We start from the raw sequence: 12120 nt of genomic DNA, 5'->3' as shown, positions 1-12120 counted from the left end.
ACAATTATGTCCCTCGTCTTAAATCCTTCTCACGGGAGCCACTTCGCTGACAAAGCTCTTCGGAGCCTCGTGACTGGCCGACTTCAGTGCGTCGCCGGCGTTCGTGGTTATCCTACAACTGAACGGCGATGACGCAGTGAGGAAGCATTTTAACGTTCACGAAGTGACCCGCCTACGTAATCTCGGCACCCCCTGACTTCCTCTAACGCCTCCACAGCCCGGCGCGTTATTGCCACGGCAGTGTACAAGGAGCTTTATATTTATACTCGTTACATGCGCGACCGAGTTGGAACGAGGCGGAGCACGGCGTTTCTCGAACACGTTTTGCTCCGCGCCGCACCTATGCTTAGTGTCTCCGGTTTGGCGGTTATCTTCATCGGAAGTATTTGTTTCTTTTTTCCTTCGGCCAAGCGGTGAACAAACAAGCATCGGAGGCGGCATACCAGCCACGCCAGTGCTCCGTTCGGCGTAAGAGCTTCCGCCTGGCTGTGTCTAGTCTTCCCGTTAGCTTTCCTGTTCTTCCTTTTCTTTTTCTGGTATAATTTTATTGCGATATTTATTTATTTATTTCAGAATACTGCAGGCCATTGCTTGTCCCAAGCAGGAATGAATTTACATTGTTACATAACCAAGAGAATAAAATTTATACAATGTTAGCAGCACACATATATCAAAAGAATAAAATTGTACAATATTAGCAGCATACGGATACCAAAAGAATAAAATTTATACAATATTAGCAGCACAAGGATACAAAACATACATATCAGGTAAGGAGACGATGTAACGCATCAGAGAAATTTTACGGACTCTCGAGAAGCGTTCTTGCCGTCGGCGCCGTCGTGCTGCCCTGGTATCAACCATACATGCGAGACCCACTCTTGGAATGCTTGAACTGAAAAGGTCCCCAGAGGTGCTCAATGCGTTTGGCTACGAAAGCGACGAGGTCCCCAAGTGGACGCACATTCACCACTCCGCTCACTCATTAGGCGGTGCTGAAGCATGGCCTTCGAGATTTGCGCGCGCAAATCTTAGAGGCCATGGCTGGAGCCAGGTCGGCGTTCTGGCGTCCTGTTGGCGTGAGCGCTGCGTACACGTACACTAGCCGTCCTGCTAATGAACTGTGTGCGTGGCACCCCAAGGTCGGCACATTTGTCTCGGCAGAAGTGTACACGGAGGCTGACGATGCATTTCTCTAAACTTGTGCTAAACACGGTATCTGTGATATACGAATATGACTCCACTACTGATCGGCATAATATCACCAACTTGAACATGTTCACCCCCTTAACTGAAAATTACGGAGTTAATTGGTCACACTTTGGTAATTAGCTCGCGTGACACTTTCACATGGTCGCGCAAGTAATGCCCGCCTTTTCAAGAAATCCAGCTGATGTGCGACCGAATTGTGATCTCCGTCGTAAAATATTCTTAAAGCTTGTTTCAAATATTGAAATAATCCTCTGGCATGTACTGACTGCTTGCAGAGGGAGCAGTGTCAGCTGTATACGTGACTTTTCCAGTTAAACCGCCTGGCTCATTCGCGCTCAACCATATAGCGGAGGGCATGTGAACGGAAAGCCTCGAGTCCCGTCCAGCAGGATAGTGGGCCTAACGTGTCCCTCGTCGCTCTGACTCACTCGTTGAGTATTTCAAGCTACGCGTGGGGAGGGGGGGGGGGGATATACGTGGTCTTGAGCGATGCTTGGGGCCTCGCAACATGCGAGCGATAGTTGTGTGAGCAGGGCACATGTAGTATACAGGGGCCATATAACGTAAAGCTATCCCAATTTGTTTTTATTCAGCCTTACGTAAACATTGACGCAAGCACTGGGCGCTAAGCCGTAGCGTTGTTTGAAAAGCCCAATCAAACGCTCTGCTCGTTTATAGGAGGCCACTTTTGTTTGCTTTCAAAGCGAATAGCATTGCACACATTGAGTGATTTTTCTTATGTGAATGGCTGACAAGAAGAGAGATGCCCACTCAAGTGTAGAAGGTTTCGAGGGGGACGAGCCAGCACAGTGAAAGTAGATAACCGGATGAGGAGGGTGGTGCCAGAGTCTGCGATTGGTCCGCTTCCACTTGCTTAGCTTGCGGTGGCTGGTCGAAAATCGCGGCCCCGTGCAACGTTAAGTTAAGTATGCCAATAAAACTGATCCTCAGCAAAGAAGAGTTCGCAGAGCGATGCCCTATACGTGTGGAAATGGCTCGATAACTTTATACTGGCACGAAAATGTTCATTATGCGCCAATAAATTCATGCTCCCCGGCAGCTCCAAATAGCCGGTGACAGAGCGATCGGCGGGCAGCCATCCTCTATTCTTTTCGGAACGGGGTAGTCTCCGGCTATTCAGAAACAAATTCACCTTTGTTCGGCGTAATAACGCATCTTTAACGCATACACGTCACTTTGACGCGGTGAGTGTTCGTGGTTTTGTGACGTAGCGTGACAGACGGGCGAAGTGGGTGCAGCCCGAAACCTTTTGACCTACAGCAGAGGGCTAATGGCGAAAAAGGCGTCGAATCAGAAATAATAATTTGCTTTTGTTCGGTCTAATCACGTGTGCGCCTATCATATCAGATTCTCCGTTTTTGTATCGTCGCGTGCGACAAAGATGAAGGTGGGGTGGGCCGAAAAATGTTTTTACCAGTCGTGCAGCGCTGATTGCTGAATTGGAATAGAAAATTTTAGAATAGATTTACGTTAGAGCGCCCCTAGGTGCAAAAAAAAAAGATATATAATATCTGCAGCGTGTTTTGACCGGAACGAAAGCGAAAAGTGATCAGCAGTGCGTTTACTGGCAGTTTTCATGTGCGTATACTTTTTCCTTTCTGGATGTAAACGACTGTAGTTGATGGTCTGTAGCGCTTGTTATGCCCTTCTATACCTGCCTTAGTCTTCCATCGCTCCGCTGGAACAATGCAACCACGTAACCCGAAATAACTATAAAGCCCAGCTCGTTACCCTTGCTGCCCTCCAACCTTTAAATTGCTCTGGGAATTCCATGTACACAGCGGTGAGATGCGGCGGCTTAAAAGGGCAATACATAGGAATATAATCTGAGTTGGATTAATAACCCTTTTTGGTGAACGTTGCCTACAGGCAACAACCAGAAAATGTTTCTCTTGCTGAGTTTCGGTATTGAGTACGAAATTCCTGCAAAATCTTGTCAGCCAACACTGAATCAGCAGCAACACAGGACGAGAAAAAAAAAAGAAGTTTGGCATGCGACTCGCTTTCTTTTGAAATTTATTTATCAAAATTATGGAATTTTTACATTTATTTACTAAACAGATATGTAAGATCTGCCCGACTCTCAGGCAATTCTTGTGAGTGCGTACATGCCAAATACTTTAAGGTCATCATCATCATCATCATCATCATCATCATCATCATCAAGCTCTTTATCTACATCTTCAGCTAAGTCAGAGGAGAAAGACAGATGCAAGATCGCCGGCTGCAGTGTACGTGTCACACGCGATGTACACAAAATGAAACGTACACCTATGGTTCACATATGATGAAAACTGTCGGTACAAATTTTAAATGAAGCCATAGGTGGCTTGGTGTGAAGCCCACTTCAATGGCAAAGGATTTTGAATAGTGCAAGTACGTGAGAAGAATACAAGGAAGGACAGAGCACCCCCTTCCTTGTATATATACTTCCTTGTATTCTTCTCACATGCTTGCACTACTCAAAATCCTTTACCATGGTGTACCATAGCAGGCCCAAATTGCTGCGGTTGTACCCATTTCCAAGTTTTGCGCCTGATGTTCTTTCCCCCTATTTCTGAAAAACTTTCTGCAAAATAACCTTTTTTCTTTTCGTTGATTATGCTTATTTTTGATGTGATTTGCATATTTAGATAGAAACCAAAAATTGCTTCGGGTATTTATGTGTGCAGTCATAAAAGGGTTAAATTATGCTTTTGCAATAGCAAGAAGGCGTATTACCTTCTATAGAGGCTTGGTATAAGGCTGAGAAGAAAAACAAGTGTATTCGGACCGTCCCATCAGGAATCGCTTGTGCGTAAAGAAGGGCTATATTGCAGGCGCTTTTAAGGAACTAAAGGCTCAACGTATCGACTGTGATTGATTGATTGATTGATTGATTAATTGATTGATTGATTGATTGATTGATTGATTGATTCATTCATTCATTCATTCATTCATTCATGCATTGATTGATTGATTGATTGATTGATTGATTGATTGATTGACTGACTGATTGATTGATTGATTGATTGATTGATTGATTGATTGATTGATTGATTGATTGATTGATTGATTGATTGATTGATTGATTGAGTATCCCACTACGGCGTGCCTCATAATCAGAAAGTGGTTTTGGCATGTAAAAACCCCATAATTTTTTCATTTTTTTAAAGAAAACATAATAAAAAAATCGAACGGGCAACCTCGAACTCAGCAGCTCATCGCCATCATCGAATGAACGCCACCACGGTGGGTACCAAGTTTCGATAACTTTTGCCGTGTCGGAACGGGCAGAATACGAGGAAATATCTTGACGGTATGTGATGCATCATTGACTAATCAGCGATGTTTTTTCCGGGTGTAGTTCAGGAAAAAAGGGAAGTGTTTTTTTTTTCTTCACTATAGTAGTGAATCATCATTTGCTATCAACTGAAGGGGGGAGGATAAAGTTCTTCAAGAACAATACAAGTCTAAAGTGATTTAGTGTCGCTCTTTAATGTGCCTTTAACGACTACAGAGTGGGCTTCCTACTACATATACAAGCCCACATATAAGCGCTATATTAAGGTGATCACAACACCAAAATTTTGACAGATATTTGCCACCAAAGTTGGCGAGCAGCCATTTTGGTTTCTAATCTTGCTGGAAGTTGCGGCGCTTTCCTGTGTTCCTTTATTACGCTCTGACATTTACCCATGTTGGGAGGTGATTTCACCAATTTCTTTAAATTAATTTTATATCAATGCACGCAGTAAACCTCCACACACCTTCAACAAATATGTTGCCTTCTTCTTTTAATTTAACCTACCGACTTTATTTCTATTCAATTGTGTGTCGCCAGAACATACAAAGCAACAATTACAGAGCGTGGTTACGTGCTCTTGGTAGCATTATTTCACATCAAGAATGTGAAGTGCTTTGAGCATTGTCGATCGTTGCCCTCCACTTGCACGTAACGTTAAGGCTGTTTTTCGAAGTGTGCATTAATAAAGAACGTGCTTACTAGCCTCTTGAACTATGAGATAAACGTGCTGTGTATACTGCGCTCACATATGCTATATGTCTATTGCTATACTTTATTTAGAAAAAAAATTATATTACTTTTACGTCACCAAAGGGTACGGGAAACGTGGTCTGCCTGGCTGGTGTTCCTGCATGTTGTGGTACATATCGCATAATTTATCGGGAAGTTTCACCCCCCACCCCCCCCCCCCCCGTTTAGCTGGCGGCGGCAAGTACCCTTACAAGGATTGTCACCACTACAAAACAATAGTTGCAAGACTGCAATGTATAGGCTCCCTACTACATACATACTAACGTCGCTCCCTAGAGTTAACGAACAGCAACATAAGGAGGCCTTGTTTTCGCGATGTTCTTGTGCCGAGGTTGTAGCAAAGCAGCTGTTAACCTTTACTCGAACCTCCTTTTATGCCGTGGTCGTGACATAAGGCAGCTGTTAACCTTTACTCGAAGCTCATTTTACGCCGTGGTCGTGACATAATTGAAGTTTACGCTAAAGGTATCTGGCTGTAAGCGACACGAAGCGATATAGCTTTGAAATTAAAAGATTAACACAAACTTCACCGAGGTATTATTCGCAACGCCGCGTAAAAAACCAGTCTAACTGCGTATGTCGTCGGGGTTATTAAAGAGCTGTTAATGTGATTTACCATTTCGTACTGACCAACACTATGAGGAACGCACCGTCTACCTTACGTTAACGTTTACACTGCAGGTTACATAGCATCTTTCGTGGTATACTTATATAAAAGACTAGTAGCTTTCTATAAGAAAACTTCAGCATCAACTCTCATGCGTGAGGCACAAGGGGCTGACGTCTCCGTCTTTCCTTTCTTCTCTTTTTCAATTCACTAATCCGTTAGTATTCAAAGCTAAAGAAAAAATGTTGATTGAAAGTAGTCTTACATGGCCCTCGGGGGTTTTCCATAATTACAAGAGACCGATACTATCGTCAACATCGACTAGTTCGGATACAACGATACGCAGACCGCACATTTTAAACAGCGAACAGCATACTCTCGCCTCCTTTCCCCCTCCCCGTCCTGCCTCTACCTTGTTGCCGAACTTTTAATTGCTAACTGTCATGACTGAAATTGCGGCGGCGACGGCAAGCTGCAACGGGCGTCTTTACGTTCGGCCCTCTTACATTCGGCAACATCGCCGCAGCATTTAGCGAGTGCCGTGCGACTCACGCCCAGGCAGGCATCGGCGTATGCGATGTATCCTGTGCGGACAAGCCACGCGACCTTCCAAAGACTTCAGAGGCGATTTCGCAGCCATATCTTTATACCATTTTTTGTGCGACGGTTTTACAACATTGCGGGCTGTGGGCGTAACGAATTGGAGCTTCTCCGTAGACTGCATGCTCATCTGCTATACATTAACGGAAGGTTCGATTCCAGGCAGGACCTTTTTCAGCGTGCAGTAGACGTCGTCCACGCGTAGCTACGCTGTCACGCACGAATCCAAATAAGAGCTGGTATTTACGCACAAGCAGCTGTTTGATGGGAAAAAAAAATCACGATGGCCGTCACACAAATTTCATCAACATATGTTGCAGGGGTCAGTGCATAAAGTTTCGTAAGGTGAAATCGCTGCTGTTCCCCTGTCTTCCCTCGCTCATGCAGTGTTCGATAGAGTGAGCCCAATCGTCCCGCATTTTATGGGTCTGTCCCGTAATTTGCGAAAGAGTTCGGAGTGCCCACTGGACTGTGTCGCGATAAATATATGTCCTGCATTTAGGCAAGTGACACACGGAGCCTGACGCTAAACCGTTCGCAATCGCCGGTGTGCATATCGAACCTTATGCTTGAAACTATACCATTTAATACTCAGGTTTGCAGGGACTGATCTTCCCGTTCGTGTAGCCAACGTTAAAGTGAAGAGAGGATTCGTGAAGACCTTGTCGAGAGGGCGACAGAACCACATAAGTGTGAAACGCGTTAGGGCCGAGCTTTACGTCAATATCAACTGTTTCCTGAATTGTGACAAGTACCACCATCAGTGACGGTGCTGACATTTCGTTTGCTTCTGTTATCGACTGAAATAATGTTATGTGTAGGCGCGCGTCAATCAGCAACACCCGACAGCCTCACTATGCAAGTGTATTAGCAATCTTGTAATCACCTTACGTACATAAGGTGACGGAAGAATATCATCAGCTACTTATGTTTAGCAAGATTAAGGGCCGCATCAGCGAGAAATTACCTTCGGAAGAGAAGAGCAGTTTACGATAGCTGGAGAGGCACTGGAAGGGGTAAGGGAATACATCTACTTAGGACAGGTAGTGACTGCGGACTCGAATCATGAGACTGCAATAATCAGAAAAATAAGAATGGGCTGGGGTGCTTTTGGCAGGCATTCTCAGATCATGAACAGCAGGTTGCCATTATCCCTCAAGAGAAAAGTGTATAACAGCTCTGTCTTACCAGTACTCACGTACGGGGCAGAAACCTGGAGGCTTACGAAAAGGGTTCTACTTAAATTGAGGACGACGCAACGAGCTATGGAAAGAAGAATGATAGGTGTAACGTTAAGGGATGAGAAAAGAGCAGATTGGGTGAGGGAACAAGCGCGAGTTAATGACATCTTAGTTGAAATCAAGAAAAAGAAATGGGCATGGGCAGGACATGTAAGGAGGAGGGAAGATAACCGATGGTCATTAGGGGTTACGGACTGGATTCCAAGGGAAGGGAAGCGTAGCAGGGGGCGGCCGAAAGTTAGGTGGGCGGATGAGATTAAGAAGTTTGCAGGGACAACATGGCCACAATTAGTAAATGACCGGGGTGGTTGAAGAAGTAAGGGAGAGGCCTTTGCCTTGCAGTGGGTGTAACCAGGATGATGATGATGATGATGATGATGATGATGATGATGATGATGACGCTAATCTCGCTCGTTTTTGCCTCGAGAACCTCGAGAACGTTGTCTCGAGGTTTATTATTGTTCGTTAAATGGCTCAGTCGTATGCGAACGCGAAGCGTTTACAAGAATCATGGGCCCACAGCGGGTCATTAAAAGCACTAGTGCGAGATTTGCCGAGACAACCGTAACAACGACAATATGCGTTATTCTAAAGCCAGTGAGGAGTCGACCGATGCCTTAATCGCCACACGAAAACGCACTTTCGCTTTTGTTTCCTTGCGTTCTTAATCACTTCAGCTGACCGCAATCCTTCACCGCAATCCGACGCAATGGCAACTGTCGGCGAGATAAACAAAGCCACGGCAAAAGACACGCGCTCGAGGATCACAGAAACGACGGAGCCGTTAGGAGAGCAGTAATACGGCCGCCCGGAGAAAGGGACTCGGCGTGGACGAAGAGGCAAGGGAGGGAACGACGTGGGCGACGACCGGAAGCGGTCAGTCGGATGGGAAACCGGGTCTCTCCGCCCCGGCCGGAGAAGCCCAGCCGAAGCTATAGCGTCGCTCCTCCTCGCTCTCTTACATGTCGCTTTTTAAGTTCGCGCTGCGCACGCAGACTCGTCGCTCCAGACAAGGGAGAGGAGGAGTCGGCGCGTGTAATGTAGCGGAGACCGGAGCACGCGCGACACGGCCTCGTTTGAAAGCTCAACCGATTCGTGCTTACGATGGACTCCCCACTTTCGCGGTGTCCCTTTTGTTTTTTCCCTTTCCCTGCCCTTTCTTTCTGCGTCGTTCTTGGGCTTCGCGAAAGCAGGTCTCGAGGTTCCTGGGTCTGCCGGCCGCAGCGAAGAAAGCGACCACGCTCGCCGACAGCCTACTCGATAATGTAGCCACAATCGAAGACGACGACTACGGCTATGATGGTGATGATGATCGTTATGATCATGACTGTATTAGTATCCGTCTTGAAACGGGGAGGTGGCACATGCCACCGAACTCGTATTTTAAAACTTTCTACCACATTTTAAATGTTTATAAATGCTTTTATACGCTAAGCCAAATTACGAAAGGAAAAGCTGTTACCCACCCGACTGTAGCACGAAGCTATACAAAAGAAACCAAACGGGTTTCTCAGAGACAACGCTTCGCACTTTAAGAGGAATTCGCCCTCCTCCGGGGATCGAATCTGGGACAAACGCCTTTCCGAAGTGTTGCTACCCAGGAGAGAAGCATATCGCCAGGACGAGGCCGAATTAACTGACAAATTGAAGTACATGGAAACTGAATAGGGCAAATCAGTCCTGTTGGAGCCTGCAAAGAGGAGGTAGGTTCATGAAAGGGAAAATAGCCCTGAAACCGACTCTAAGGCACGAAGCTACAAAGGAAACGCAAGCTATAGCTTCGTGCTACACTCAGATGGGTGTCAATTCTCCCTAACATGAACCTTCCTCCACCTCGCGGGCTTCCACATAACCGTCTTGCCATAAACCACACATTTCACACTGGAACGATCGCTTCACTGCAGTTCTTCTTCTTCTTCTTTTTTTTTTGCGCTATCAATATTACAGCCGTGTTTTACTAAACTCCGCCGCCTGATTCGTTTATGTTTTCCCTACTGTCCTTACGGCCTAATGATCCGGTTATGCCAGCTTCACCCACACTTATTGTTCGATTGATACTTTAATATTAAGCAGAATATGTTCAACGCTTTTCGTAATGCAAAATAAAGTTTTCTTGCCTTTTGGCGTACCGATTCAATTTCATACAAAACAAATCTGCATCATTGAATCACCGGCTCTATCTTATAACACAGTTTATTTCATTATCATTATCATCATCAATAAATTAAACATGATTCGATTTTTGGTGCGATCCTCTTGTTGTAATGTCAGATTTTTCACAAAAAAGGCGCCCTTAAACCTGACTATCACGGAAGTTAATTAAAATCTCGCTTCTCAGGCAGATGTGTCACTTTGTACGGAAGGTATGAAAGGTCCACGCACATACACACACACGCACACACCTACCTATCCTGAGGACGAATATGGGCCTCCCCTCGGGGTCCTTGTGGGGCAGACGCATCTGGCCGTTGGCATGGTATACGTGACGCAGCTTGGAAGGCCGCAGTCCCTGAAAGATCTCGGGTGACTCGCGCCGGTGCCGGTAGTAGTTGCGAATGGTGCGGTAGGCCACTTCCACCTTGAACTTCTTGGTGCGTAGAAAGCGCAGCAGGAACTCGTCGTCCATGCGGGAATGCAGGCTCGTCTCGCCTGCGCCAGCGCGGTATACGATCGATTACGGTTAAGTGCAGTTCGCTCAAGTCACGCCATCCCAGCGACTAACTTATCAGTTGACCTACTAAACCTCGCAATACAGCTTTAAAGCTGTCACGCACGACTTTCGTAGCACTTCCTGGGCGCTCTTAAACGACCAATATAATGTGCCACAACGTTTCCGCGACCATCGTGTGTGTGTGTGCGTGTGTGCGTGCGCGTGCGTGCGTGCGTGCGCGTGCGCGTGCGTGCGTGTGTGTGTGTGTGTGTGTGCGTATGTGCGTGTGTGCGTGTGTGCGTGTGTGTGTGCGTGTGTGTGTGTGTGTGTGTGTGTGTGTGTGTGTGTGTGTGTGTGTGTGTGTGTGTGTGTGTGTGTGTGTGTGTGTGTGTGTGTGTGTGTGTGTGTGTGTGTGTGTGTGTGTGTGTGTGTGTGTGTGTGTGTGTGTGTGTGTGTGTGTGTGTGTGTGTGTGTGTGTGTGTGTGTGTGTGTTCCAAATTTCATCCCCCCCTGGTTTTCTGCCCTCCTCGACTGCGCTTTCTTCCCTTGGCACCCATTCTGTAACTCTAATGGTCCACCGGTTATCTGCCCTAAGCTTTGAGTAGCTTGCTCAGCTCCAATTCTTTATCTTAATCTCAACTAGAAAACCGGCTGTCGCTGTTTGCTTTCCGGTAGACCACCGCACTCTTGCTGTCTCTTAACGTTACGTCTAGCATTTTTTCGTTCGATCACTCTTTGCGCGGTTCTTAACTTGCTCTCGAGCTTCTTTGTTAATTTACAAGTTTCTGCTTCGTATGTTAGCACGGGTAGAACGCAATGATTGTACACTTTTCCTTCCAACGACAGTGGGGATTTGGCAATGGTCTGCGTATGCACTCCAACCCATTTTTATTCTTTTGTAAATTTCCTCCTCATGATCAAGGTCCCTTGTGAGTAAGTAACCTGGATAAACGTACTCCTGCATAGGCTAAAGAGGCTCGCTGGCAATAATGCATTCTTCTTTCCTTGCCAAGCTATTGAGTATTGCGTGTGTGTGTGTGCGTGTGCATGTGTGTGTGTCCTTGTATTTGTCTTTGTCTTTTGCATATTAATCTTCAACCCCACTTATACACTTTCTCGGTTAATGTCCGCAATAATTTGGTGCATTTCATCCCCAGTGTTGCTGAACAGAACAATGTAATCTGCAAACCGAAGGTTGCTGAGATAGTCGCCTTTGATCATCACTCCTAAGCCTTCCCAGTCTAATAGCTTGAGTACTTGTTCTATGCATGCAGTGAATAACATCGGAGAGATTGCGTTTCCTTTCCTGGTCCCTTTCTTGGTAGGTTTTTTTCTCTCACAATTCTTGTGGAGAACTAAGGTAGCTATGGAGTCTTTATCAATATTTCCCATGGTATTTGAGTATGCCCCCTGTACGTACTCCTCGAGCACGCAATGCCTCCATGATTGCTGGTATGTCTACTGAATTAAATGCCCTTTGATAACGCACGGGAGCCATATAGAGAGTTTGGTTGTACTTGTATTACATCCCTTGCCGTATGCCGACCGTAGCCGGACTAGCCGCCGGAAGGAACAGAGCGCACGCTCCGATGGTGGGCATGATAACAACCTTTATTTCATGTCAGCAGCATGCCTATATAGAAAACATTCACGTAACAAGTGACGTCACGTACAGACAAGCTTTCATACATATGGGTGACAGCGCCAGATAACGCGGACACATAAGACACGCGACATAGGCGCTATCTCCGCC

At 46.1% G+C, this 12120-nt stretch overlaps 1 protein-coding gene across 2 annotated transcripts in view; it reads right to left on the bottom strand.

The window, feature by feature from the left end:
• LOC126537615 (alpha-tocopherol transfer protein-like) overlaps window positions 1–12120 on the bottom strand; it is an 82765-nt gene that overhangs the window by 22679 nt on the left and 47966 nt on the right. For both annotated transcript variants that reach the window (XM_050184767.2, XM_055074394.1), the window contains exon 3: window positions 10124–10366. In XM_050184767.2, coding sequence (XP_050040724.2) covers window positions 10124–10366 — 243 coding nt within the window. The remainder of the gene's footprint in view (window positions 1–10123; window positions 10367–12120) is intronic.

Source organism: Dermacentor andersoni, chromosome 4 (genome assembly GCF_023375885.2).
Source record: "Dermacentor andersoni chromosome 4, qqDerAnde1_hic_scaffold, whole genome shotgun sequence".
In the NCBI taxonomy this organism is placed as follows: domain Eukaryota; kingdom Metazoa; phylum Arthropoda; class Arachnida; order Ixodida; family Ixodidae; genus Dermacentor; species Dermacentor andersoni.
Note: the sequence above shows the minus strand (reverse complement) of the source record. Positions and strands in the feature narration are given on the sequence as shown.